General features: G+C 42.8%; 5 protein-coding genes across 8 annotated transcripts; all 5 read left to right on the plus strand.

Annotated features, from left to right (window-relative positions):
• Positions 1–20: 20 nt before the first annotated feature.
• LOC114441124 (beta-crystallin B3-like) lies at positions 21–1,898 on the plus strand. Its single transcript, XM_028413912.1, has 6 exons — positions 21–381; positions 692–789; positions 981–1,099; positions 1,178–1,310; positions 1,384–1,526; positions 1,637–1,898. The coding sequence occupies exons 2-6, from the start codon at positions 715–717 to the stop codon at positions 1,896–1,898; spliced, it is 732 nt and encodes a 243-aa protein (XP_028269713.1). The 5' UTR covers positions 21–381; positions 692–714.
• A 2,835-nt stretch (positions 1,899–4,733) lies between these two features.
• On the plus strand, positions 4,734–5,826 carry crybb2 (crystallin, beta B2). Its single transcript, XM_028413913.1, has 5 exons — positions 4,734–4,796; positions 4,896–5,014; positions 5,186–5,318; positions 5,406–5,548; positions 5,658–5,826. The coding sequence occupies exons 1-5, from the start codon at positions 4,734–4,736 to the stop codon at positions 5,824–5,826; spliced, it is 627 nt and encodes a 208-aa protein (XP_028269714.1).
• A 321-nt stretch (positions 5,827–6,147) lies between these two features.
• ctu1 (cytosolic thiouridylase subunit 1 homolog (S. pombe)) lies at positions 6,148–8,223 on the plus strand. The gene is made up of 3 exons (XM_028413911.1): positions 6,148–6,299; positions 6,761–7,261; positions 7,343–8,223. The coding sequence occupies exons 2-3, from the start codon at positions 6,766–6,768 to the stop codon at positions 7,876–7,878; spliced, it is 1,032 nt and encodes a 343-aa protein (XP_028269712.1). The 5' UTR covers positions 6,148–6,299; positions 6,761–6,765; the 3' UTR covers positions 7,879–8,223.
• Positions 8,224–8,755: 532 nt separating this feature from the next.
• pxnb (paxillin b) lies at positions 8,756–24,506 on the plus strand. Of its 3 annotated transcripts, XM_028413908.1 has the most exons (15): positions 8,756–8,921; positions 16,457–16,665; positions 16,748–16,833; positions 16,909–17,048; positions 17,124–17,307; positions 18,594–18,702; positions 18,833–19,313; positions 19,485–20,053; positions 20,714–20,980; positions 21,087–21,497; positions 21,642–21,803; positions 21,888–22,061; positions 22,134–22,215; positions 22,308–22,456; positions 22,540–24,506. In XM_028413908.1, the coding sequence occupies exons 1-15, from the start codon at positions 8,909–8,911 to the stop codon at positions 22,804–22,806; spliced, it is 3,303 nt and encodes a 1,100-aa protein (XP_028269709.1). In that variant the 5' UTR covers positions 8,756–8,908; the 3' UTR covers positions 22,807–24,506. The 3 variants fall into 3 exon arrangements, with proteins under 3 accessions (XP_028269709.1, XP_028269708.1, XP_028269710.1); XM_028413907.1 differs by having other exon boundaries at positions 18,833–20,053; XM_028413909.1 differs by lacking the exons at positions 18,833–19,313; positions 19,485–20,053; positions 20,714–20,980; positions 21,087–21,497 and having other exon boundaries at positions 8,760–8,921.
• A 258-nt stretch (positions 24,507–24,764) lies between these two features.
• rnf181 (ring finger protein 181) lies at positions 24,765–26,757 on the plus strand. 2 transcript variants are annotated; one of them, XM_028414392.1, is made up of 6 exons: positions 24,765–24,858; positions 25,436–25,557; positions 25,631–25,767; positions 25,884–25,999; positions 26,090–26,164; positions 26,257–26,757. In XM_028414392.1, the coding sequence occupies exons 2-6, from the start codon at positions 25,472–25,474 to the stop codon at positions 26,314–26,316; spliced, it is 474 nt and encodes a 157-aa protein (XP_028270193.1). In that variant the 5' UTR covers positions 24,765–24,858; positions 25,436–25,471; the 3' UTR covers positions 26,317–26,757. The 2 variants fall into 2 exon arrangements, with proteins under 2 accessions (XP_028270193.1, XP_028270194.1); XM_028414393.1 differs by lacking the exon at positions 24,765–24,858 and adding an exon at positions 24,868–25,000.
• Positions 26,758–27,604: the final 847 nt, after the last annotated feature.

Here is a 27,604-nt window from a genome sequence, read left to right on the forward strand (position 1 = left end):
CCAATAATACTAAACTTTATACAAAAAAAAATTGGTATGTGGTTGAGATTGGGTGCAGAGAAAGTGTGTTTGTGCTGAGCAGGGCTGTTTGCTGAATCCTCTTGGCTCTCTGTCCCTGTGCCCGCACGCAGTGCTCACTGGCAGCCGGGCGGACGGGCAGGGCAGCGTGTGCCAACACAGCTGCCTATTGAGAGGCAGCGTTACGGACACAATGTGAGCGACAGACTTGCTGTATCAACAGCTCCTCCTTTTCTGCTGTTGTGGCCAGAAATAAACCATAAATACCCCCCCTTGTCCCTGCCCTCTAATGGCTCAAACCCACCAAACACCAAGTGGCACTGAAAAAGAGGGACTCTACCACTTTCTAGCAGGCATACCCAGGTAAAAGCCTCACAATGGACACATAACAATGGAGTTAGGTGCTGCTGCATCAGTGAAGACCGAAGTTTGGAGGATTTTTGTATCATGGATTGTAATGGAGTCGCAAGAGTGTATACTTAATGGGATCAGTTCTAATGTCAACAGGATGTTAGGCTAATTATTATTGTTATAGTGTGAAATAAATACACTTCAATGGTGAGTTATTACCTGCATCTGTGACTTCTGATCTTTCCCCTCTGTGCCCCTGTGTACATGCATGATGGGTGGTGCCCTGTCTGTGTGTGTGTGACACACTGCTGCTGACAAAAAGTGGAGGAGCAGTGGATCAGGAGGATGTCGGAGCAGCAGAGTGCCCCAGAGCAACTGGCTGCTGGTAAGAGCCAGGGCGGAGCTGGAGCCACATATAAGGTACCCTAACATCTTCTCATCAGGGGATGGAAACTCAGATTGATCAGGAAAGCATAGCTTATACATTAAACATTCATAAACGAATATACGTGGAGTACAAATGCTGTCAGTGTGATTTGGTGATAGTCAGCCTAGTATTTATGGAGGCCTCTGATGCCACACCCTGAGTAAGGGTCCTCTCTGTCTACCAGGTGGTGCTGTTTGAGTATGAAAACTTCCAGGGCTGCAAGGCGGAGTTTTCTGCAGAGTGTAAAGACGTGACAGAGAAGGGACTGGAGAAGGTCGGCTCTGTTATCGTTGAGTCAGGACCGTAAGTAATGCTGTCTCTCACAGGCGGTTAGTCACCGTTTTATTTTATATATAACCATTTTTTCCCTTTTCCTCTCAGATGGGTGGGTTATGATCGGCATGGATTCATAGGGGAGCAGTTTATTCTGGAGAAGGGCGAGTATCCACGCTGGGACACCTGGACCAACAGTCAGAACAGCTACTCCCTGTTCTCTCTAAGGCCACTCAAAGTGGTAGGTGACAGCAGACCGTTACAATAGACGCACAATACTTTCTCTTTCATTGCTGTGTTTTTCTCCTCTACAGGACAGTGCTGACCACAAGCTACACCTGTATGAGAACCCAGGGTTTACAGGCAGAAAGATGGAGATAATTGATGATGATGTTCCCAGTTTGTGGGGCCATGGTTTTCAGGATCGTGTAGCAAGTGTCAAGGTTCTGAATGGAACGTAAGACCCTCCCCACATCCACTTCTCAACTGTTTTTTCTGGTGTTTAGATATAAAATACTCAGAATTATGTTAGTATAACAACACATTTTGTCTGCTCCCTTCTTCCAGATGGGTTGGCTACATGTACCCAGGCTACAGGGGGCGTCAGTTTATCTTTGAGCGAGGAGATTTCAAGCACTGGAATGACTGGGAGGCCCCTGCACCCCAGATCCAGTCTGTTCGACGGGTGCGGGACATGCAGTGGCACAAGAGGGGCTGTTTCACCATTCCTGACCCAGCTCCTGCTCCCGGCCCAGGCCCAGGCCCAGTCCCTGACCCAGACCCAGCTCCAGCACCTCCTGCCCCTCCCGCTACAGCTGGAGCCAGTTGAGCAGGATCCTCCTCACCTTCCTTCCGAACCCCTCCCACAGCCTCCCCCACGCTGCCGACAGTGCCTGCCCTCTCTGCCTTAACCTAACCACGGCAAACGCTGCTTGTGCCCAGTGAGGAGTGCCATGTATGTTCCAGTGGCGAATAAAAGCTGTTTGACCTAGATTTTGTTGGTGATGTTATATTTGTAAGTCATGATGGAAATGGCTTTAACTGATTTAGAAAAAAGAAGAAGACAAACACACATCATCAGAGATGACCTGACATCCATGTGAAAATAATGCAGCTTGCATTTGGCAGATACTTTTCCTGGAGATAAACTGCTGATGTGTTTTGAAATATATTATATATATATATAATATATATATATATAAGTCATGCATGTCACTATTATATACAACATTAATGCTTGCGTTTTATTTAGACAGCTCAAAAACCTTATCTAACATTAAGAGCACATGACTTATTCACTGAATATATGGATAAACATCTGCTCAACAGCAACGGAAATGATGTCATGCTGTATGTATGCTTGCTATTAAAACAAGAGTGCACCGCATTCCTTTCCATCGTCATCATTTCGCATTTGATTGCTGATGAACCTCATGACGAAACCAAACATCAGGGACCAATCAACTGTATCGTGCAAATGTTAAGTAGGCAGACATGATTAGTTCATGTGATATAAAAGTGCACATGCAGGCAGTTATTTAGTGGGTGTTGAAGGAATATTTAAAGATAAAAACAGCATTTTTCCTACCATCGTTAACACAAATGCTGCTAAACACAGCATAGAGAAGCACAAGCCTGCACTCTGTCATGGTCTTCAGATGTGGTACTCAGCCACTTCACATCTGTATCATAAAGGATCACAAGGAACGTTAGGTCACATTGTTATAATACATAATTCTCAGTGTGTATTTTGGACTATTTCTGTACTGTACAGGAAATTTCCCTGTACTTAAGTCTGCGGTTTTTCAGTAAATCAAGGCCTTCTTGATGTGAACTCTACATACATAATTAAAAGGAAAAGGCTAGGGGAACCTCAACACTGTACAACCTTAAACATCCACTCTTCATCAGCATTTGATGGGTTATATCTGTGTGTTGATGCTGTTGTTGACAGGAGGTTCAGTTTTACTGATTATCACTATGAACAGTGTGATGAATACTGACCACATCCTCCCTGTAGTCCCAGGATAACAACCAATAATTAACCATGTGTCTCTTGTTTGTGAAGAATGAAGAATGAAAGTATTAAACCTCCCAATAAATTAGTTGTTAGCGATATAAAAGTCCCTGAACCTGAATTTGGCAGAATCCTGGTTGTTCCTCTAACTGACCATGTGACTTATAAAGGTAGTTCTTTCCAGCTGAGCACAGACAAAACTGACTGCAGGATTCATCCTGTGTCTAACAGAGAAGGTTTATATTATAAAATATTAATAATATTAATCTTGACCAAAGTTGTCTGACTTCTCCCACTTGTATTTACGTTTTCTTTATTCAATGTATTATTCTAAATATTTAAAAAGCCACATTTATACATTATATTTCTCTAATTTTACTGGCTGACCTGCACGCTGGTTGCCATGTATTTATGGGCTGATTATTTAAACTAAAAAAAGGGGGATTAGGCTGGTGATGGAAGATAATGTAATGTTAAGATACTCTATTACGTATTATATTCCATGATAGTAAATGATTATACATATTGTAGCATTTTACTGCTGACTGGAAATTAGGTTCCTCTGATTTTAATTCTTTTATTTAATCTTGTTCAATTTTATTTACTAACACTACAGTTTATTCAGTTATAGTCAAACACTACCTGCCTAGTCTATATTTTGATAATGTTCATTGAAAGATTAAGCTCTCTGACAAAGTTCTCATGCACAAATGTGTGTTTATTTGAAAACTAAAAGACAATATCATTGGTGGGACAGCTTACAACTCACAGACATACAAAACAAGGTAGATCAATGAACAATATTTTATTTATTGATGCAACATGTAAAGATGTGTATGAAAAGCATCATGATATTCATGTCTTTCTGTTGTTCGATGAGTAACGTATACCTGCCAGATATATGGTAAAGCTGTGAAAAGGTTTTTCTGCTTGATTGCTGTGCAGGATGTTTGTCTGATTGATTTTCATTATAGAAGAATAATGCTGCTTTCTAGAAAAGAAATAAATAAACCTACACTTGTGGATTCATTCAGCAGTGTTTCCACTGTTGTTCACATCCGTCCCAACCTCTCCAGCACAGTAAACCCCATCTTTTACAATCCTTCTCTCTCTCACTCTCCCTCGCATTGTAGGTGTGGGACTCTTGGCACTGTTTGTGCTGAATCATGTGGATATCAAACAATGACTGGCTGGACAAAACTGACAACTAATGAAATAACTTTGTGAGAGTGTGACACCCCGGGGTGGGGGGAGGCTGCACGGTGACCCCTCATTTCAGTCTGCTGGGCCTATGGCAGGCCGATTTGTTGGCCGGCTTGGACGCTGTGGGTACTGTTGGCAGAGTTTCCACCCCTGGGCGTCCCATATATATTGAGCTCATCATGCCATCACAAACACACTGGCACAGACAGGTACTGGTAAGGGGTTCATGTCCGCATTTTATAAAATGTATGTGTAGTTTTTGATACTGTGTTTAGATTTATTCTTTGCATATTTTAGTATTGCGTTGTTGTAAGTCTGCGCTCGTATGGCAGGTAACAGGAAAACTAAATCTAATCATACAACCATTATTATTAACGGTTTCTAGAAACATAATATTATTTTATTTTATTTTTTTTCAGTTTCTTTCTCGTCAATCCGCTCACTATGGCCACAGACCACCAGAACCCTGCATCCAAGCAGCAGCAGCCAGCCACCAGTGCATTTAAGGTGAGAGGAAACACTGAGAGTTACTATAACAATTTTATTTTTGATCTTTTTGACCAGTAAAGATCTTTGAATGATACATTTTCTCCTCTTTTCTGTCAGCTGGTTATCTATGAGCAGGAAAACTTCCAGGGACGCTGCCATGAGCTGACTGGCCCCTGCAACAACCTCCAGGAAGCAGGCGTTGAGAAAGTGGGCTCCATACTGGTGCTGTGTGGACCGTGAGTGTGGGTCAAAGACAGACAGAAAAGTGATGTGTAGCACAAAAGAGAGAGAAAGGAGGACTGTGAATAAGTAGGGGGTGGTACTGGGGAATAGAAATGTTCCATGCAGGTTATACTGGCTCCCTTTCAAACACCATGCACCATGCTCCATCTTTTTTTTCCCCTCAGATGGGTGGGATATGAGCAGGACAGCTGTAAGGGGGAGCAGTATGTGTTTGAGAAGGGGGAGTATCCTCGCTGGGATTCCTGGACCAACAGCAGGCGTAGTGACACCCTTGTTGCATTCCGCCCGATTAAAGTGGTAAGAAGTTTTTAGCAATTATTTCCGAGAGTCATCCCATTCACTACCTTGCATCTCACCTGTTGGCTTGCTTTGTCGGTTTCTTAGGACAGCCAGGAGCACAAGATTGTCCTTTATGAAAACCCCAGCTTTGCAGGGAAGAAGATAGAAATCATAGATGATGATGTCCCCAGCTTTCACGCACATGGCTACCAGGAAAAGGTCTCCTCTGTTCGGGTTCAGAGTGGCACGTGAGTCTGTCCTGCTAGTAGATGATGCTCCTCTGTGTATCTTCTCCACATTCTTTGACCTCTCTGACATTGGTTTTCTCTCTTCCTGTGTGTGCTCCTGGTGGACCAGTTGGGTGGGGTATCAGTATCCAGGCTACAGAGGCTGTCAGTACCTGTTTGAAAAGGGGGAGTATAAGGACAGCACTGAGTTCGGAGCCCAGATTCCTCAGATCCAGTCGGTTCGGCGCATCAGAGACATGCAGTGGCATCAGAGGGGTGCCTTTCACCCCGTCAACTAAGCTTGTGACTCTTTCCTGTCATGAATCCTGACCTCTGCAGCCTCATTCCCTTCCAGCAGCAACCCCTTGTCCTTCATTTACAGCATACAGCATTTTGATATCTATTGCACCTGTTGCAGTAGTGATGTTCTTTGAAGCAAACTAATAAATCCTCATTGCTTACATTTCAACTGGTCAAATGATTTACTTCTTTACATTTTAACACCACCGATGTTTTTGAAACTATATCAAGAACAGTTTACCTTTTGTGCACTGGCGAACTCCGACCAATAGGGTGCGCTGCAGGGGGCGTTTACATCGTCACTTCCTGTTTCAGACGAAGAAGAGTAACTTCCATGAAGAAACAACATGCTGCATCGTGTTATAATACTTAGTCGGTTTTCGTGAGAATAGTCGTTTTTAAAAAGCTGTTTTTTCAGATTGTTCCCTTTCTCGATATTATTATTTCAACCCGCAGCTCGTCGGAATTGTTGGTATGAAAATGTTACCTATATTAATGCGAATTAGCTTAACTTTGCTAACTACCGTTAGCTAAATGTCTAAAGTTGACTGTCATGTTTTATACCTAAAAACAAGAGGCTGCTAATATTTTCGTGTCCTTGTAAAAAATGACTTATTGTTAGTTGTAACAGGTTGACATTAGCAAACAGTATTCCATTTACCGCTTCGCATTATAGCATTTTAATTAAAAATCAAATTAATTGGGAAGGTCAATATGTTACAGTGACATACTGAATATATAGATGAATACTTTATTGATCCCCAGGGGGAAATGAAGGTGTGATAATTGAAAAAACATTGTAGATTTTCAGTGTTTTCATGTATTTTTATACCAGTAAAAATGTACAGGGCTTGTATGACAGTGAATGACACATGTAAACATATTTGTGAGCATTTCTAAACATATTTTGAACATTGTTCTTTTAACACACAGTGAAGATGCCTGTCCTGTGTAGTGCCTGCACAGAGAAACGTGCTGTATTGAAGCGTCCAAAAACCGGCCACTCTCTGTGCAAGGAGTGCTTCTTCTGGGCCTTTGAGGAGGAGGTGCACTACACCATTGTAGCAGCACAGCTGTTCAAACCTGGGGAGACAGTAGCAATCGCTGCCTCAGGAGGAAAGGATTCCACTGTGCTTGCACATGTAATGAAGCTTCTAAATGAGCGATACAGTTATGGCCTTAAACTTATGCTTCTCTCAGTGGACGAGGGAATCACAGGTTATCGAGACGACTCCTTAGAAACTGTGAAAAGAAATCAGGAACAGTATGAGCTGCCGCTGAAGATCGTCTCATATGAGGAGCTCTACGGATGGACTATGGATGCTATAGTGAAGCAAGTGGGACTGAAAAATAACTGTACGTTCTGTGGAGTGTTCAGAAGACAGGCATTAGACAGAGGAGCCATCATCCTTAAAGTGGACAAAATATGCACAGGTAAATACTTCACATTGTGAACAGCATGTACTTGTTAATGTTCTGTTTGAATAACAGTGTGGTTACGTGTTTTTCACACAGGTCACAATGCTGACGATGTGGCGGAAACAGTTCTGATGAATGTCTTGCGTGGGGACGTGGCCCGACTACGCCGATGCACCGCCATCTCCACAGCCAGTGAGGGCGAAGGGGTCGTGCCCCGCTGCAAGCCTCTCAAATATTCTTATGAAAAAGAGATTGTGTTGTATGCATACTTTAAAAAGTTAGATTACTTTTCTACTGAGTGCATCTACTCTCCCAATGCTTACCGTGGCTATGCTAGGACCTTTTTAAAGGACCTGGAGAGTATAAGGCCCAGCTCCATAATGGATATCATCCACTCTGGGGAGAACCTGTGTGTGCGGGAGGGGGTGAAGATGCCTGTTCAAGGGACTTGCAAACGCTGTGGTTACATCTCCAGCCAGGCACTCTGTAAGTCCTGTGTCCTGCTGGAAGGGCTGAACCGAGGTCTGCCAAAGCTGGGTATAGGCAAACACCACCGGCTGCATGATAAAATCCTCTCCCAGCAGCCTCTCACTGAGAAGGAGGAGAGAAAGCTTAAGTCAGTAGATTTTTGACAATTATCCTGACCTGTTTTCCAGACCATAAGACAAATCGGGTACATAATGAGATTTTAGAATAAACCACATGTATTGATTTTTATGTATATAGGAAAGAATAGGCTGTTTTTGAATTGGCTGACTGAGATACTGCGTAAACAATAATTGCTTATGTCAGATGTTTTTGTTAAAATTAGTCATCTATACAATTTACATGAAAGGTAGTGTTTATTTTTTCCACTGCCTGCAATGAAATGGTTGTTAAAACCTTTTTTCAGTGCACCAGCATTTGGAATGGTTATGATGGCGATTAAACATTCCATGTTTAATGAATTTTAATTTAATAAATGTATTAAATCTTCACAGTTGTCCTATTTTAATGGATCCTATAAGAAGGCTAATATATAATGTTGTTTATATTTATATTTATATATATATATATATAAATACAATGGGAGACCCCAAAAGTAAATAGTTCAAATCATTTGTGAGTGTGTCAGATATGTCACTGAGAGAACCTGTATGAGTTTATCATGATACATGTGTTAATGTGCAGGGTAACAACATGTCCTTGTCAAAGATAATTGTGAAATTCCCTGCAGTCGATGTTTGGAACCAAAAACAATGATTCAGTTTGTCAGAGGTCATCCAGAAAAATCCCCAAAAATAGAAGTTGACTCATCATGTCCTCAATAGGCTGAATATATTGACATTTTAATGGTTTCAATAGCACAATATCTCATGTTTGATTGCTTTGCAGTCAAACTAATTAAATATTATCAGGAGTTATCACGCAAATCAAGTTTTGTCTGCAGTCGACGTGTAATTGCAGCTTGTAGTCGCTAGATGTCGCTCAGCTGTCGCCGAGCTTCAGTGGAGGGCGCGTTCCTGTAAAGTACACATGCACATATTGGAGCGCGTTCTCGACAGAGATCCTGACCAACTTCAGGAGCGGTGGTGAAGTTAGAAGAGGAAAACTCAGACTTCGTAAACAGACTAGAAGCTCTCCGAGTAGAAAACTGACGCAGCCGTCAACAAGGCAGCCGCTATGGACGATTTAGGTGAGTAATGAAGGCGTTTTATAAAAGCTCCGTGTTTTCCTGCCCCTCAGTGAAGAGTGGGCAGCAGGGTGGAGGAGCAGTTAACGTAACGACGAGGTTTTGATGTTGAAAAGGCTTTTTGTGGGTCACTGTCGGTCAGACAACTTACTCTGTAGAAGCCCGCTGCCGTCAGACAGAGGTGTAACAAGTGTGGAGTAAATGTTTGACCATTTCTGCTGCTTTTTTAAATTAATCATCGTAGTAACTAGCTGGACACCGCTAGCCCTCAGCAGGACCTCCTGGATTGCTTTGTGTCTATAGTAACATTAATATCTGATAATAACCGAATTCCCGGCTCATTTAAACCAACTCCTTCTGATCAATATGCGTGGCAGAGGGAGCAGATATGTGGCTGACAGTTTGATGTCTGGCTTTTTAACATTACCTCCAACTCTGCCCCCAGGCTCTTCATTCCTGCTTTGAAGTGGTGGAGTCAACAGGCCCCATTTAGACTGCTCACAATGAGCTGGGCCCTGGCCTGGAGGGCTGAAAATGAACCTCAGCTGAGATTGAGCAGACCTAACACATATTTAGTCGACACACACTCCCCCTTGTTGTGATTTTTTTTTTCACATAAGTAAAAGTTTGAATGCTGTGTGTGATGAGACCTGAAGGTTTAAACCCTGTCACATCATCGTACGTGACAAAGGTGCTGTCAGCATCTTCTGCTCAGCTGTGGGCAGGATGTGAAGCACTCAGGCCTCTGAGCTTGTGTTGTTCATGTGGATGTGTGCTACAGTGGCCTAGTAAAGTCCACCATAAAGTCTTCATTGGTAAGACTCATGGAGGTTTCAGACTCATCATGAGCAAGAGCTCGGTTTATTGATGTCTCACTCCTCCCTTTAAATCACTGTCCTTTGCTTGCAAGTACAAAATTGGCACCCGCTGTTTTCTATGGAACTACATATTTAAACGTAATGATAATGTCTAATTATCATCATTACAAAATATATTTACTGCTGTTATTTTATCATATTTCTTAAGCGATCACTGATGGCAGTCTGTGACCTACAGTGTGCTCACTGTGTCCGTAGCCCTTGACCTCTGAACTTCTAATTCTGTAGTTAAAGTTTTCAGCAGCTGGTCACTCCACTATGTTTACCTTTAACAAATCACCTGTTTGGTCTGTCACGTATTTACATTAGTGGTCCCATTGTATTGGTTTCTCGAAGTAGAACATGCAGTAAAATGGATTTGTTAACTGTTTAAGTGGACAGACGACGGGCTGCATTTTGAATTTGGCCTGGAGTAAGAGTACCTTCAGGGCATGGTGCGCTCTCGCTGCCGTAGGCCACTGAAAGGGCTGATTGTTGTTTGAGAGGGAGTCTGCGTTTTCACTGTAGCAGCGTGAACAGCAGGCTGAAGGAGGGGGCGAGGCTGCTGAGGAATTTTGAACATCACTCTGTGTCAGGGTCAAATACTCTCTGGGTCACGACTCTCCTCCTGCCACTGCTCTCGACTCTGTGCATGCTGTGACCAAGGCGGAGGGCTGTGTGTTTCAGCCCGTCTTTCTAAAACATCTGGTAATTACAGGCATTTGAAAATTGCTGAAAACTGAACTTGAGTTTGAGTCTGCGAGCCTGACAATCACAGAACATTAACTAAAGTAGCTTTAAATCATCCTACTGTGGCTTCTAACGTTTTTTACACATCATGTGTCACTGGCATATAACATCTGCTCTAAATATGCAAAAACAAACGTTAGGTAGTTAACCCTCAGTTAACAGATCCCAGCAAGTCCTGGATAACTGACAGGGTTACATGGAGCTGTTTGGAAAAATGATCACTCTTTTCCTTCTTCTCTGTCTGTGTCATTGATCTACTCGAGGAAGGGAATCCCCTCAGAGCGTGAGCCCTCTTCCAGTCTGTCCCTCTGAGTCATATATTTCCACCAGTACTCTGGTCATTGTTTCACAGTCCATAGCTTTACTTTCACTATTGATGTGGCCAAGTGGATGGGTCCTAACCCAGATGTGGACCTTAAACCACGTGTGATGTTCGTTGGTCTTTGCTGGGGTATGGAGCCACCATTCAGCTCCATGTGAATTCCTCAGGATTGTGTGAAATTCAGACTGACCTCACCCTGTTCAGGGTGGAGACACTAAGCAATACTGCAGACATGTTATAATAGGTGTCTGCTGAAAGGGATGATGATTGATTACAAGTTAATAAAAAAGAATCAAATTCAGTGATTACTGATTGATCTGTAGAGTTTACTGCATATATGTAATTAATTACTATTGAAACACAATTTTCAATGTCCTAAGGAGCTAATGATGGCTACCAACAGTCATCTTATCCAGTCATTAGCCTTACACAAATCTAGGTTAATATAATATCACATACTTTAACATTTTGGTCTTTGCCATGTTTACGTTGTTTATTTTTAGCCAAACTACAATTCCGAAGAAGAAACGCCACAAACGACAGGTGCTGTTTATTGTTGAAATGCAGGCAGGCAGTCTCAAACAGTGGGTTCTACTCTGCTTCCTTCTGGTGACACATGTCTGTGTGATGTCTGTGTGGTGGCTATGTGGGCTGAAGCCCTTTGTACACACACACTAGTTCTTGTAAGATTTACTGTAATAGTGTCAGTTGATCACCTTGCAGATGAAGGCTATATTATAAGAGTTGGCTGAGATCTAAGCAGCATGGTCTTAAATGTTTACAGTGTTTGCACAGCATACCAAAAAATCTTAGAAGGTCTTCCGTGGTTTCTGTGTCCCAGTGTGTTGGCAGCCCAGAGTTAGTGTTACCAGACTACCTATCATCACCCTGTAAGTGTTGCAGGGTTAGTGCATACCACCCCTAACCAGTGGGCTTGTCTGCTAGGCTAGAGAGGGAAGACTGTAAATCAGTCTTGTTCCCGAGTTCCACACCCATCCTGTTCTGGGTCTGGGGAAGAGAGCTGCATGGCTGACCTCATCGCTTAGGCAACAGTGCCTGCCCCACATCCTCAGGAAACAGAGGAGAAAAACAATGAGCAGAGTCAGTCCTGGAGGCCAGAAAACACTAGTAGAGGGGGCTGCTGTGGGCCTTCAGTCTGTAATCCTGGTCCTAGAACAGTGTGTCCACTATTAAGTACTGTAGTACCATACTGTTGTTTCATTGGCAGTGACCTTCAGTCTCTTCCTCTTCCTCTCTGCCACACTGTTTCCATGCCTCCCCTGTCCCCTGGCCTTGTTTCAGAGAATGGTGGCACTCATTTCTTTACAGGTTTGGGTAATCTAGTTGCAATCTGAGTCCCTGCTGGATTATTTTTCTTTTACCCAACCTGGGGACATGGCTTATTCAAAGACTGGTAGCCTCAGGAGCCAGGGACCTTCAGGGGAATACTCACTTCCGCTTTTGTCTGTGATACTAACTTTGCTGTCGGTCACATAGGATTAGTTCTTTGAGCCTCGTTTTACTATACTAACAATTATGATGCCAATCTCTATTAATTATTAGCAAGACTAATAGATGTGCACAAGCTTCTGAATCTTAAACACTCCATACTTGGCAGTGCAATTTCAGTCAATGTGACAAGTGAGACAAGTCAGCCTTTCTTATCCTAACTAATTACACTCTCTTCTGGCATAATGCTGCCTCACTGTCCTCGGTGACTGGGCGTTACATCAGTCTTTAAACTTTCCCTTGTCCTCTGATTTACTGGTCTGTGGGGAAGTACTTTTATTTTGGTCCAGCCTTCTCTCGAGGGGAGTGTCATCTTTCGGATATGGGACCGACCGCATGGCGGGGTATTTTTAGGTAGTAATCACCCTAAGATGCTTCTGTATTTCTGATAGTGTACTCTTACATCCATTCATTCTTTGTCTGTGTGATATTGTGTGTTCTATTGTAGGAACAGGTGTCTGTCTACAAGCTGTATAACATTTACTACTGTCCTAGCCTGTCACTGCTGTTGGTTCATTTTCTCACATTCACTGACATTCTCTTTCTCTGCCCCTGGTTTCTACACAGCCTTCCCTGTCTGTCTCACTGGCATTTCACCCTCCACCCCCTGTCTGTGGCCCCTGCCTGTCTTGTTTGATATAAATATCGTGTTGGGTTGGCCTGATGGGGTAGGGTTTCGGTGCAGGACTATGGCCAGTTCTGCTCTTTTGCTCCCTGGCTATAAACAGGTGAGCCGTGGCCCATCACCATTGCCCACATGTTAATGGAAAAGATTAGATGGTGCTGGTTTCCTCCCTGCCTGCACTGTACTCAACACTCTGGGCAGTAAAAACATTGACATCTCCCTTATCCTGGAATTCAAAGCATGCTGTAGTTAGCGGAATGCGTCCTGTAATTGTCAACACATTATTTTCATTTTCTGTACTGACAGATGGTGTTTTGTATTCAAGCACATTCTTCACCAGCTCACAACCTAGAATCCTGTGATATTAGTGGAATGTTCTGCTTGAGTAGATTTTATTACAAAGCATCATTTTAATTTCATTTATGACAGCTTGGATTTTAAATGAGGTTTCACTGGATTAGGGCAGCTGTGTTCCAAAGCCACCTTCTTCACATCCTGACATGGTTGCATGCGTTCTGCAAAATGGACAGAGGAATGTGTGGAATTCCCCATGTACCTTCGCTCCCATCTGATAAACACTCCAGGACCATGGCAGGGTTGACTGGGTGGATAGGGGTGCACAGACAAGACTGTTCATGCACCCACTGCCACAAGAATGTGTACAGTATCCACATGACTTCACTGTTGTTTGTTGAGCATAATGCAGATTAGTTACCATAGTGTGACCACAGTTGGAACTCCTGACAAAGCCACTCTTAATTTAAATTAGAGTATTGTTTAAATGAGGTCTGATTTCATTATGAATTATGAGTCCCAGTAATGTCCTTTTACATGACAGCTTTATTCCTCCAGACCTTGCACAATGAACTATTGAGTCAGGATGCTGTTAGAGCAGAATTGGACTTTGTCCATTGTGGTTCCTACCCCCTGTCTGGAATGGAAAAGATTAGCCTGTTACTTGGCTCACGGTGCATGTTTGCATTCTTAATACTTCTAGTTCTTTGTGGAACAAACTTTTCTGAGGCTGGCTTGTTGTCTGTCCTCATGCCAGACTCATCACTGCCCTCCTCAGGAAAATGAATGCAGCAAACCAGTTTCAGTAAGGTCTTCAAGCCACAGTGCGATGTTCAGTAGAAATTGTTTAGCTAAACAGGTCTGCCCTCTTATAGGCCCTTCTTAATGCCTTGTTCCATTTATCTACAGCCAATTTAGAGTCCCCAATTAACCCTACCTCACATGCACTTCTCTAGAATGTAGGAGGAAGCCAGAGAAAACCCATGCAGGTGTGGGGAGCCATGTGCAAACTCCACACAGAAAAGCTCCAGCCGACAAGCAGGTTTGAAAGAGGAACCTTCCTGCAGCGGGGGGACAGTGCTAACCACTGTACTGCCTGCTGCCCCACCTTGTTTAAGTCTTACTTTCATGTAGATATAGAAATGTTCCATCCAAATAAGGGCTAAAATCCATTTATTATCTTCTGCTCCTTTAAAACCTCACATCCAAACTCACTGCTGGGTAACACAATACTTGTGTGTGATGGATGTCCCCTGTGTGGATCTCTTCTTGAGTTCGTGGTTCTGTGCCTCAGTCACTGATGTGTGGTATCAGTGGGTGGGAGGGGGCATAATGGCTGCTGAGACACAGTCTCAAATACTTGCTCTGTCAAGTAATTTGGAGGGCCCCAGGCAGTACTGGTGTCCACTCTGCCAAGGCTACGGAGGGCTTTCTAGGAATAGATGACCATAATTAGTGCTAGAGCAATTATGTTTTAATGAACACTTCTACGAGAGAAATGTCAGTCTCTAAGTAATCCTCACACTCTATTTTTCTCTTTAAGAACTTACCTTTGTCCCCTAGCTAGTTGTGTTATATTTCTATCTAAAGGCTTTGTTTTATGAGTGACAAAGTCAACTTTAGACCTTGTTTAGCATGTCAGCACCAGGTGCAGATTATTTTGAGCTGGTCCTGATATTTCAGCACATTTGCACAGACTCTCTGAGCATACTGCTTTAAATAGGTTTGTGCTCCCATGTGGTTTATGTCAAAACTTCATGACTTAAACATTTGGCTTCAGGGCAGGATCCCCCTTTGGAGTGTGATGAAGAGTGGGGCTCAATATAGTGAAATAAGGTGTAGAGCTCCAGTATCATTTAGACTTATCCTAGTTATTTCTGTTTTAAATTGAACATAGGTGTGGTTGGACATGGCAGTTATCTTTAGCACATTCATTAGTAAATGTAGATTGGAGGGTGAGAATGCAGTAGATTTCCAGTGTTTGTTATTGAGATAAAGGGGCACTGAAAAGATACTGTCACCTAATTTTGGCCCATAAACCACGCCCCCTGTAGACAGGCAGTATGTTATCACTCCTTGTTGCTCACACTGTCTTTGTCTGTAGTGGTGTCAGCTTCACAAACATACAGTCCTGTGTGGAGGATATTACAAAATGTGAGTACAGGTACTAAACCTTTTCATAATATAAAAACTGTGCTTCTGTTGCTTGGTGATTGTTTTTTGAGAGTAAATTGTATGCTTTGTTGTTAGATTGTTACACTAGGAGTTGTTAACAGTCTGTTCCAAGCCTGAACTGGTCTCAGTCTTTTTTTTCCGTATGTTTTTGTTCAACTTTATATTTCTTTTCAGGAAATATTTACTTAATGTTGGAATTAAACAGCTTTGTTTGTATTAGGAGTGGAGTGTTTGGAGACGTAGTTTAGATGACACCAAAACTAGTCTTGTTTCATGAACTATCTCCCAGAAAGGACAGGAAATATGTTTTCACCCGTGAACATATTCCAAATTTAGAGAGGTGCGTTTGTTTCACTTCTTGTATCAGGAGTTTACTGAGATGTCTTCTTCCCCTCTGATTTTTCTGACAGCATGACCTTAAATCCTAAATGATTGTTTGAAGCAGACTGTAACAGGTCCAAGCATAGTGTAACAGTATGCAGTCACTGATGGCAGTCTATTCTGGACCAGCTGAGGATGGATGGATTGTGTGATGTAAGAGTCTATTTTGTTCCTGCATTCCACTAAACACTCAGCCGGGTAACACTGGACCCTCTCAACCCTGGATAGGATTCAGAAACACTGTCTGTCCATCGTCTCTTTGTTTTATCAGTCTGCCCTGTTAAGTTCACTCTCATAATACAGAGCCATGAATCAAATACAGTACATACACATACGTGGGTTGCTCTCATTGACTACACGGCTGTATTTTTAGCGTGGACTAAAGGAGTTTCAAAGGGCATTAGGGATGAAGTTGGGCTCAGTGATGTACTGTGCTGTGGTCGTCACTTTCATTTAAACTTGCAATTGTTGACAGGTTGGAATGAGAAATTCAGTGCTGTCAATCTGTGTTTACAGCCTGACACCACCATCACGAGCCACCTCGGAGTATCCAAGAGTTCATTTAAAGAATTCAGTGGTCTCCAGGCTCTGTGATTCATAAAGAAATGTTTTTATCTTGTTTCAGACGCGTTGCTGGCAGATCTGGAATCTACTACATCCCACATCTCAAAGCGACCAGTGTTCCTGCCTGAAGAAACGCCCTACTCCATCCCCACAGGAGGGCACTCCTACCAAGATGTGTCGGTTCCACCTCCAGTCCCTCCTCCACCTTCAGCTGAGGCCTTGAATGGGTCCCTGCTAGATCAGTCAGACTCTCACCACTCCTCACAGCAGGTATGACTTTTTCTTCCACTCACAAAATAAGATCTTGACTAATTTAGTATTGACCGACTGATGTGTTGTGTGTTTTCTGCAGTCGTTAGGTTCAGCTCAGAAGAGCTCATGGTCCAGAGACAGTAGCAGCTCTCCATTGTCTCACATTGAAGAAGACCACGTCTACAGGTATCCTCTGCACACTTCAACTGTTGTGCACCTCTAGTTGCTATTTCCAATTGTGTCCTCCTGTCTCCTCTTTAGTTTTCCAAACAAACACAAGACGTCTGACTCGTCAACAGCAGCCATGACTTCTGCACTTGGCAGTAACCTGTCAGAGCTCGACAGGCTTCTGTTGGAACTAAACGCAGTGCAGCAGAGCTCCCCATCATTCCCCACTACAGGTGACACAGTCTTCATTTTTATTAAATCTGTTTGTGTTGAGAACAACTCGTCATCTAAATGCTACGTATCCACAGAGGAGGCCGCTCCACCCTTACCATCCTGCAGCATCACCCACTATGAGAATGGCAGTACCCCTGACATCCTGGTGAGCCCTCCATCTCAGGAGAAACCAAAAAGGAACGGAACAAGGTTGGAGGAGGCCAGACCCACTGTGGAGAGTCTCCTGGATGAGCTAGAAGGCTCAGTGCCTTCACCCAGGTATGCATTTCATGACATGTCGTTTTCTACAGGACATAAAAAACAAAACTTTACGGTTTCAACTTCTCACACATTTTCTGGATTCTACTAGAACAGTAAAAGACAAGGTTTGCTGTAGTAATAAAATGTCGAGGTATTTGTTTACATAATTTAATTGATATAAAGTAATGCAGCGTTTGTTGAAGTCAGCATGGTATGCTAGCACTCAACATGCCAGAGAAAGGTTTCTGCCTGGGAATCTTGTGTAAACTTAAGGTATTGATATTGAATGTTTGTGCATATCAATAAAGAGGCTCACTCATGCAGGTCAGATTTCATTCAAAAGCTTCAAGTAGGCACCTTACCTCCAAGCACCTCCATCAGATCTTTAGAAGCATCAAAATGTATTCAAGAAACTCTGACAAGTCCAGTTGCCCTGCTTCGTGCTCTTATTAGTTTATTAGTTTGATTGCATTCAACTACCAAAGTGTTGATCTCACAGAGGAATGGAGTCTGTAGCTGTAGCTACATTTGGCAGATGACCCTCGTTGAAGGGCTCTCTCATAGACTCCCATGTTAAAAATGACACTGAAATTGCTTAACTCTAACTCGCCGCCATCTCCACATCTTTGACATCATACACATAAAAATGATACTGTGTTGTAGAGCAACTTCTTGTGATTCTCATGCTGTCCGTATTTTTTGTCTGAAGACTTCGGTTTGGACAAAACCAGAAGTTGTTTAGAGGTGTTTTTACATTGGAAATGCATTAGGAGGGGGACAGAGAGTCATGGATACAGGCAGGCAGGGCTGTTACCATGGTGACAGGCTGACACACTAGAAGCATACAAAGCGGCCATATTTGTAGTCTTTATCAGATTTTAAGCATTGTATCTGTTATATTGATCGTCCTTCAGCTCTATACTACTTTTCCACATTCAAATCACACAGCCTGAGCTTCTTATAGTCTTATAGTCTTATTCCAGCCTCAGACCTTTGGTATATTCACAGGCTGTTCTTTAAGGTCAGTGACTTCATACTGTTCTTGTCTTTTTTTTCATATCTTCATAATATTACAACATTTTCTACTTTTCCAAATAAGAGCTTCATCTTTCTAAATTCTAAAACTGTGTTTCAGCAAATTAAGTTCAGATTGCAGATTCTCCAGCAATTCAGAGCAATCCTTCACATCAGCGTTCAAAGCAACGCTTCAGCTGCGGCAATCAAACTTTCTTTTTCTTCAGGAAATGCCCTTTTCTAGTTTTTCTTGTTATTGTTATTATTGAAACTTGTTAACTGTTTTTCAGCCCTTCCTCTCGCCACAGCGATTTGGATACTCAACAGCAAGCCAGGATTTCTGCTTCCTGTGCCACAAGGGAGCTAGATGAGCTGATGGCCTCTTTGTCTGACTTTAAGGTACAAAACAACACAGTGAACACTGGCAAGGTTTCACTTAATCAACAAAACACATCTTTCTTCAATCACGTTCCTGATGATTTCTGTCCTCTTCCTCTTGTCTTCCTCCCTACACTTTTCTGTTCTCTAGCCCAGTTCTTTGGGCTCTCTGCTCGATCCAGCGGGAGCTTCTTCCAGCTTTCACCACCCTCCAGTCTCTTCCTCCGTTACTCCTGTGGCTTCTCCTTCCCTTAGTCTGTCCCACCCGTTCTCTCTACCTGCTGGTCTAGAGTTGCACATAGACGAGGAAGGAGGAGGAGGAGACGGCAGCATGTTGATGCCTCATCTGGGCCGTCTCCCTCCCCACAGTCCTACATCCTCACTTTCTGCAGCCAGTGATCTAGACCTGGACTCTGTCATAGATGTCTCTGCTACCATGCTGTCTTCCCAAACCAAGTCTCTGCTCGTCCTCTCTCAGTCTGCTTCCTCTAACTCCAACCTGATTAGAAATAGCCCGAGTCCATCCAACACCACCACACCCTCACTTACATCTGTTAACACCGTCTTGGACCACAAGTCCTCCAAGTCCCCCAGTCCATCTGTAGAACAGACATCACTCTCAGCTGCTGTTGGTAAATTCTCTTGTGCTCCTGAGTCTATGAACAAGGGCTGTGCTGGTTTTTATGACTTTGATTTGAATTTCTCTTCTACACCTCCAAAAACCCTCACCCCTCCTGTCTCATCTCCTTCACCCCTCCCTTTTCCTACCTCCATATCCTCAAAAACATCCTCTCCATCTGGAGTCTCCCCGCTGATGGTCCCCTCTCCACTGGCCTTCACTAGCACTAGCAGACAGAGAGCTAGTCCCCTCGCTCTACAGCCGCCGCCTGTAGTGGAGCCATCGCTGGATGAAGCACTCGATAAGCTGCTAGCAATGAGTTTTGCACAAAATCACACAACACATGTGGAGGAACCACAGATGCATATGGAGGCACATTGTTTAGGCCGAGGACTGCAGGAGGTGCACGAAGAGCTAATCCTGCCGGTGGACAGGAGCAGTGTGCAGCCCGACACATTCACCAGCACCACCAACACCATCACGGATGAATCTGTGGACGGAGGCACAGATGGGAATGGAGACCTGGACTGGGCTGACGAGGAGCTGTCCATGTCCTTTCATGATGGACTGGATGGCACCATGACTCCTTACACCGAGAGGCCGTACACAGATGGCAGCATGACCCCGCTGACAGAGGCCAGCTGGATGGATGAGTCCATGACCCCGTCCTCATGCCCCGGGAGTCCTGACGTTGCCCTGGACCTGCCCCTGCTTCAGACGCCCAATATAGACAGAGTTTCTGCTTCTGGACATGTATGCATTGCCGCTCCTGCTTGACATGACACAGGCTTGTTTTGCCTTCTTTTCGTCCTTGCGTTTGAGTCTGATGCTTCTGTTGTAGCCTCTCATGGGTTTTCCTCTTGTCTTTTTGAAAAGCTGAGACACAATACTTCAATTTCTGCAACTATTGGTCAATTATTATTATTATTTTAAAAAAGGAATTTAAATCACCCTGTTCTTGTGGTTGCACGACATTCTAATTATGCCCATTTAAAGGGGCATAAAGCTGACAAAAAATGAGTTTGAGCTTTTGCAAAAGGACACTAAGGAGGCTAAAGGACTTGAAGCTACCTAATCAAGAGTTCATGCTTTGATATTGCACTTAGAACTAACTGGTGTTTGTTAGTACCAGCTCAGCATGCACCGCCTGTGTGGTGTCTAGGACCTTGATGATAGTGTGAACAGTGAAGGTCGGGAGGAAGGTTCATGGATACTAGTGCCACCTAAAAGTGAAAGCATCTGGCGTAAGCATGCAAGAATCCCACAATGTGTGACTCTAAACCCACTCACCACTACAGCATTCTGGCATGTCTGTGATTTGAAAAATCATAGTTTGCCTGCCCCCCCCCCCAAGAGCTGTAAGTGCTTGAGCAGGTTTGTACTGACTGTGGTGCTCACCGTTCCCCTTCCTAGATAAAATCAGTGATTAGACGCACCAAAGAGATTCAAAACGTGCACCCCATGTTCCGAGATGGCCACCTACGCCGAAAGATGGGACCCATCATTGTAAACAAGAACACTTCTCAGGACCGCCTGATAGAGGAGCTTCAGGGTAAGCTTGGGATCGGCCGCTCAGAGCGGCGGCGTAAACAGTCTGACGACTGGCTGACTGACGGCGTCGTTGTCATATCCAAACCGCAGCGTTTCCGTCCTGATGGGCCTGGCAGTGAGGTTGACAAGGTTGGCTTCAGTGTGCTTAGTAGTTTTTTCCTTTACCAGTTATAAATCTGTTCTAGTTCTCTGCACATTTCCCCTCCGTCTCCTCCTTTCCCTCTCTTTTCTTCAGATCATAATTCCTCCAGAGTCTCCTATCCCTGTGAGGAAAGTTCTTCCACCTGTCTCTCCTCCTGCCCCTCGCCGACCCCCTGTCGTAGAGGAACCTAAGCAACCACTCGCAGTACAGCAGCCCCCTGTCCCCATACCACCACCACCTCCTCCTCCTCCTCCTCCTCCTCCCTCACCTCCTCCACAACCTACACACATTCAAGAACCAGTTCCCCCTGCACCCCGGCAGGTTATAAAAGCCTCACCTCCACCAGCCCCGATTCAGGAACCTCCTGCCCCCAAACCAGAGCCCCCTCCTCCTGTCCTCAAAACCCCAACCCGGCCACCACCAGTGGAGCCAGTTCCACCACCCAAAGTCCTTGTGTCTGTTGGGTGCCAAACAGAATATGACCCCATCTTCCCTCCAATGCAGGCATGAGTCCCCATCTCATCCTATATTTTACACACTTCTAAGAAATATGTTGTGATTACTTTGCAGCTAATTAACCTAAAAACTATTATATATTCCTACATTATTAATGTACTTTATTATTAATTATTAATGTGTTTTTTTCAGATTATGGCCCAAGGGAAGGGTGGTGGTCCTGGTGGGCCCCTCACACAGGTCAACAAGCTGGACAATATGCTTGGTAGCCTGCAGTCTGACCTCAACAAACTGGGGGTGCAGACGGTAGCTAAAGGCGTGTGCGGCGCCTGCTGTAAGCCTATTGTGGGACAGGTGAGACGTTTTGCTGCATGTATCTCCTACATAAATATATGATCATGATTAGAATATGCACCGTCAACCCGTCCGTTTGCTTAGGTGGTGACTGCCATGGGCCGCACATGGCACCCTGAACACTTTGTGTGCACACACTGTCAAGAGGAGATCGGCTCCAGGAACTTCTTCGAGCGTGACGGGCAGCCCTACTGTGAGAAAGATTACCATAATCTGTTCTCTCCACGATGCTACTACTGCAATGGACCCATACTGGATGTGAGTCACATGCTATATGGTCTCTGGTGTTAGATGAATCACACATTAATACGTTCTGTCTTGGTGATTCAGAAAGTCGTGACGGCTCTAGACAGAACATGGCATCCTGAACACTTCTTCTGCGCTCAGTGTGGATCCTTCTTTGGGCCGGAGGGTATCACCTTTTTCTTGCACTTCATCAGTGTGATACTTTTTGTTTGCTTTATGGATTGACAGAACTTGTCTGTTTCTGTTTGTTCTCTGAAGGTTTTCATGAAAAAGATGGAAAGGCCTATTGCAGGAAGGATTACTTTGATATGTTTGCACCAAAATGTGGCGGCTGTGCCAGAGCCATTCTGGAAAACTACATCTCAGCGCTGAACTCCCTTTGGCATCCAGAGTGTTTTGTCTGCAGGGTTTGTATTTTGCATTGTTTTAAGTTTCTCTATCAGTAAGATGAGCCATTACAATAACACCCTCTTTGTGTGTGTGTGTGCAGGAGTGCTTCACCCCGTTTGTCAATGGAAGTTTCTTTGAGCACGACGGCCAACCCTACTGTGAAGTGCACTACCACGAACGCCGCGGCTCCCTCTGCTCTGGCTGTCAGAAACCCATCACAGGACGCTGTATCACAGCCATGTCCAAGAAGTTCCACCCAGAGCACTTTGTCTGCGCCTTCTGCCTGAAACAGCTGAACAAAGGCACCTTTAAAGAACAGAACGACAAACCGTACTGCCACGGCTGCTTCGTCAAGCTGTTCAGTTAGGGAGTTACATCCGAGGTGTGGGTCAGGGTTTAAATAAGTGCTCGATGAGTTTTAGCACAGGTAATGTGGATGGATTTTTGTTTGTATCAATGAAAGTTGTCTTCAGGATGTATGTGCATGTGGTCAGTGCATCATACTGCCACTGCCCGAATCCTTTTCATGTCCAAATTTATTTTATTTTTTAGGTTGACTGCATTTTATTTGTGAAGCTTTTATGGGTTATGAATTGGTCAGTAAATGTGAGACAGACATAAGGACACTGAAAATCTGTTGATCTGTGGAATGTTTGAAGATCAGCCTTGACACACACACACACAGTTTATTTTTTCCAGAAGCAAAAAGCAGTTTTTGTGACCCTTACATCATTATTTTCAGACCTTTTCATGTGTGTCTTTCTAGAAGGTGGTGAATTCTTACTGAACACACTGACACTGACCCTGTGTTTGATATGGTAGCTCACTGGTTGAGTGCATGCTTTTAGAAACATTTTTAAATAGCAGAGAACAGGTGGTCTTGTGTTTTTTATAAGACAGAACAACTGATGAGAACAGATTGGTTTTTTTTATGCTTTACTTCATGGTAAACAGTTGAACAAACAAAACAAGTGTTAACCCTGACTGGGAGATTAAGCATTTGTTACTATTTTTTAAAGTGTGTAATGGATTGTCATCAAAAACACTCAAGCTTAGATACCAGGCTAAAAAGTAATGTTTCTTTTACAATCATCGTCAATCAGATTCCCAGCACTCCCATGTATGGACTGATATTTCACAGTGATAGTCCTCAAAGTGAATCTAATGAGCAGGGCTGTGTTCTGTTACATGCTTTGATGCTTTTGTGCTGCCAAATCATTCCTCATCATTTCACCAGAGAAAAATAACACAGTCTGAAGTGGGATGGCACAAAGACATTGGGAGATTTAGTGTGCACATTTTACTCTTTCTGAGAACATCCTGAAGTTTTTGTAAATATCCTTTGCCGCTTCATTGTAAGGAAAGTGCTGATGTGTTTCATAACCACTCATTTAAAGGAGGGGGCTGCTGCAGGCGTATCAGAAGATACTTGGATACTTTTGCTGTCATTACTGTATTACGAAGCTGATGAATGTTCATTGTTTTGACAGGACACAAAATTTGCCTGTGATATTCCATAAACTATGCAACTGTGGATTGATTACTTCTCAGCATGTAGTTGTTGGTTTAACAGGCTGACTGTGCCTTTTTATCAGTACCATGTCTAATAACACTGGTAAACACTGATAGCAGGTCAATAATCCACAGTTCTGTTTTCATGTTATTAGTCTGTGAGTCCACTGATCATGTATTCTTTTAAAAGAGAACCTGGAGGTCTGCTAAGAGTAAATCGGAGGACTAAGATGACTCCTAGCATCTACTGTATGGCCGCCAGGTTGGTTTCGTACGTGGTTGTTCATTATAAGCCACAGATATATTTGGCCTTTTTGTGTTGTTCAGGGAATTCTAGAGCCTTAATTCTTTTTGTTTTCCACTCTATTTAAGATACCATGTAACAGTTGTCTTTTCAAATCAAGAGTGTTATTTAACCAAAGCCATACCTTCTTTGGATTGTTTTGTGTCTGTTCACTACTTCTTTTCTTTTCACTTTGAATGTCAATAGCAATCAATAGTGAGATTCCTCAGTTCTAGTCTGATTACACAAATAAATTCTGTTTTGGTATCAAAGACGATGTCCATGTCCATTTATTATACTCAGAGAAATAGTTAGGAGGACCACTGAATTAACATATTTTACAACATTCAGACTTCAAAGTATATAAGTACAAACATAAAAGTATTAGCTTACATAAGTAATGTGTGATATTTAAACTGAAAAACTGATTTCCTGTAGAATCCGCACTGTGATATTTGTACACTCTAGTACCAGCTGGGGGCAGCAGTGTAACAGCCTTGTTTGTTATACGCCAAAATATTTTTAGATGAAGAAGACTCATTCCCTCCCGTGAGTGGACGATGGAGTACCACGTGGTTAAAGTCGTAAACCCGGAAGAATGACAAATGTTTATTGATGTCTCGGGTAAGTCGAACAATTTTGTTTTAAGTGGTTCAGAATTTGTTGATTATTATTCATTATATTTTTGCCACACGAAGAAATCCAGAAAGAGTCCAAATGTTTCCAGGAATTGTCCGTACACCTGGTTAGAAGTGCTAATCACACTGTAAGCGACCTTAAATTATTACGGTAACACTGTTTTCAAACGGTTTTTCAATTTCATTTTAACATTCTTTAATGTAATGTTTGTAAAATGTTCAAATAAAACGTTAGATAATATAAAGATACAAGATAATATAAAATGTATTGTAAATGCAATTGAACAAACGTTAAGAACAGCTTATGGGGGTCGATGTGTCATGTAAATATTTAGTATTAAACATTTTATATATATATATATATATATATATATATATATATATACACATACAACATACATATGTAATAATGTATAAGGTCCCATTATTGTGTCTGTTGAATGGTCATCATACTTACACCAGGCAGTCACAGAACTTAATTTATGAACTAAATATAAATAACCAACTTTGAGCATATATTGTTTTGGAAAATATCTGAACTTTCATCATCTGTTTGACTCCAGGTGTTTTGACACAAAAAAGACATCGTCTGGACCAACATGGCTTCTTACTTTGATGAACACAACTGTGAGCCCACTAACCCTGAGGAACAGTACCGCCAGAATGCCCTACTTGAACTGGCCAGGTGAGACTTGGGAAAGCGTCCCTTTGGGTGATGGTGAGCAGCACTCTGATTGACTGCCGGTCTTTGTGCGCAGGGCTTTAATGCAGGGCTTGGATTTGATTGACACGGGAGCATTTGACATGTCAGACTGGGAGCAGCAGCTCCCTCCTCCAGCTGCCAAAACTGCCGTTCAGACCCTCACCGTGGTCATCATCTCTCCAGAACAAGCAGGTGAAGCTCTCCTCAAATTACATAGCATGGATGTATTTTTAACCAAATGTAGGTGGTAAAAATGATAAAAGAGGGAGATGTTTTTTTTATTAAAAAACATCTCTTTGTTCTCACAGACAAAGGTCTTAAGTGTCCTGTGTGTTTACTGGAGTTTGAGGAACAAGAGACAGTTCGAGAAATGCCTTGCAAACACCTTTTCCACTCAGGATGTATCCTGCCCTGGTTGGGCAAGGTAAAGCTCATGAATGGAACATTTTTCTTCCTGTAATAAAAAAGATTTGAGCAGCTCCTCAGAAATTCGTTTTCGCTGTTTGAATCACAGACTAACTCCTGTCCGCTGTGCCGACTTGAATTACCAACTGACAATCCAGAGTATGAGGAGTTTAAAAAAGACAAGGTGAGTGTGCAGATGTGCAGTAGATGGCAGAGATGATTGTTATCTTTTAAATGGATGTGGTCTCATGTGATGATTTTTACTGTGTCCTGTAGGAGAGAAGAAAACAGAGGGAGCATCGACTGGAGGACCTACACGGAGCAATGTACACATGACACAACAGTGTAGTGGTAAAAGGTTAAAACACACTGACTGTGTAGTGAAAATGCTAAAAAAAAAAATCATAAAGCTGCATTGACTCAATTTTTACAGACCAATATGTCAAACATCTATCCAAAAAAAACTTTATGATTCAATCTGAAGTAGCAAGATTTTGTTATGTTTTCCCCATTTATTTAAAATTGTATGAATTCAGCAGAAAATGATTGAAGCAGATATAAAATGCTATTTGTCATTAGTTAGGCTGAATATATTTTAAAGTGCTGCACCCTAAAGCAGATCAGCTCTTTTTCTTTTTTATAAATATACCTTTCTGAGCTTTAAATGCACAAAACCTCCTGATGAACTGCATCTGTATTATTTCATCAAAATGTATTTTTTGTTTAAAACAGTTTCAAACATTTTCCTTTGCCTGTTAAATGTCCAGATCCTTCAGACTTCTGTACATTTTCAGCCTCCAAACACACACTGGGTTTACTCTTCTTCCAGTTGACAAATCTATTATAGAAGACGTGATACAACAGTTGTCACTGCCTGGGTGCTATGATGACCTTTATGGGGAAAAATTGGTGCCGTTCCCCTTTAGCCTGTCTTGTGATGTTGTTTTGATGTTTGAGAAGGCGTCGTCTGTCCTCTGGCCTGTGCAGAGGAAACATTAGAAACATAACCAGTGCGGTCTGAATTGGTTTTGATGCTTCTACATCACATGGAATCCCCACATTATAACAGATTTAAACTGTGTCCAAACCATAGCAACGGTGTGGGGAAACCCATGGTTACTACCATTGATGCACAATATCGTAACCAAACTCAGTTCTGATGAGTTTAAAGGTAGGGTAGGAGATTTTGAAAACTCTGTGAGAGTCAGCCAGATTTTGAAAGTAAACACACGCCCCTTTCTCTCGGAGCTCACCCTGAAGCCACGCCTCCCAACCAGTCTGTGACTTCGGCCATCATGCACGTACCTCTCTGATGCGAGCAGGAAGGGAGCAGCCAACTAAACGTGCAGGTGCGCCTCGTAGGATTGGCTGATGTTTTTAGTGTTTTATAGCTTCCACAGATGATTCATATTCTTCGTTTTAAAGTGAAACTGCCGAACTAATCGGTTGCTATCGGATTGTAAAGAGAAGTTACACTAATTTAACAAAAAGTGCATCAGAATGAAATCTCCTACCCTACCTTTAAGTAGGATTTTTAATTATATATGTATGCAAGTTTGCCATAAACTGTCAGATGCTGTAAAATTGTTATTTGTCCTTGCAAATAAAGATTTTTTGATGAAGC

Source organism: Parambassis ranga, chromosome 9 (assembly GCF_900634625.1).
Source record: "Parambassis ranga chromosome 9, fParRan2.1, whole genome shotgun sequence".
In the NCBI taxonomy this organism is placed as follows: Eukaryota; Metazoa; Chordata; class Actinopteri; family Ambassidae; genus Parambassis; species Parambassis ranga.

Excerpts from the sequence above, each read along its gene's own strand:
- LOC114441124 (XM_028413912.1), top strand. The coding sequence starts at position 715 with ATGTCGGAGCAGCAGAGTGCCCCAGAGCAACTGGCTGCTGGTAAGAGC. Across the intron at positions 790-980 it reads GAGCTGGAGCCACATATAAG|GTGGTGCTGTTTGAGTATGA; the intron begins GTACCCTAACAT and ends TCTGTCTACCAG. Across the intron at positions 1,527-1,636 it reads GTCAAGGTTCTGAATGGAAC|ATGGGTTGGCTACATGTACC; the intron begins GTAAGACCCTCC and ends CCCTTCTTCCAG.
- crybb2 (XM_028413913.1), top strand. The coding sequence starts at position 4,734 with ATGGCCACAGACCACCAGAACCCTGCATCCAAGCAGCAGCAGCCAGCC. Across the intron at positions 5,015-5,185 it reads ATACTGGTGCTGTGTGGACC|ATGGGTGGGATATGAGCAGG; the intron begins GTGAGTGTGGGT and ends TTTTCCCCTCAG. Across the intron at positions 5,549-5,657 it reads GTTCGGGTTCAGAGTGGCAC|TTGGGTGGGGTATCAGTATC; the intron begins GTGAGTCTGTCC and ends CTGGTGGACCAG.
- ctu1 (XM_028413911.1), top strand. The coding sequence starts at position 6,766 with ATGCCTGTCCTGTGTAGTGCCTGCACAGAGAAACGTGCTGTATTGAAG. Across the intron at positions 7,262-7,342 it reads AGTGGACAAAATATGCACAG|GTCACAATGCTGACGATGTG; the intron begins GTAAATACTTCA and ends TTTTTCACACAG.
- pxnb (XM_028413907.1), top strand. Across the intron at positions 16,834-16,908 it reads GAAGAAGACCACGTCTACAG|TTTTCCAAACAAACACAAGA; the intron begins GTATCCTCTGCA and ends TCTCCTCTTTAG. Across the intron at positions 22,457-22,539 it reads CAGAGTGTTTTGTCTGCAGG|GAGTGCTTCACCCCGTTTGT; the intron begins GTTTGTATTTTG and ends GTGTGTGTGCAG.
- rnf181 (XM_028414392.1), top strand. The coding sequence starts at position 25,472 with ATGGCTTCTTACTTTGATGAACACAACTGTGAGCCCACTAACCCTGAG. Across the intron at positions 25,558-25,630 it reads GCCCTACTTGAACTGGCCAG|GGCTTTAATGCAGGGCTTGG; the intron begins GTGAGACTTGGG and ends CTTTGTGCGCAG. Across the intron at positions 25,768-25,883 it reads CATCTCTCCAGAACAAGCAG|ACAAAGGTCTTAAGTGTCCT; the intron begins GTGAAGCTCTCC and ends TTGTTCTCACAG.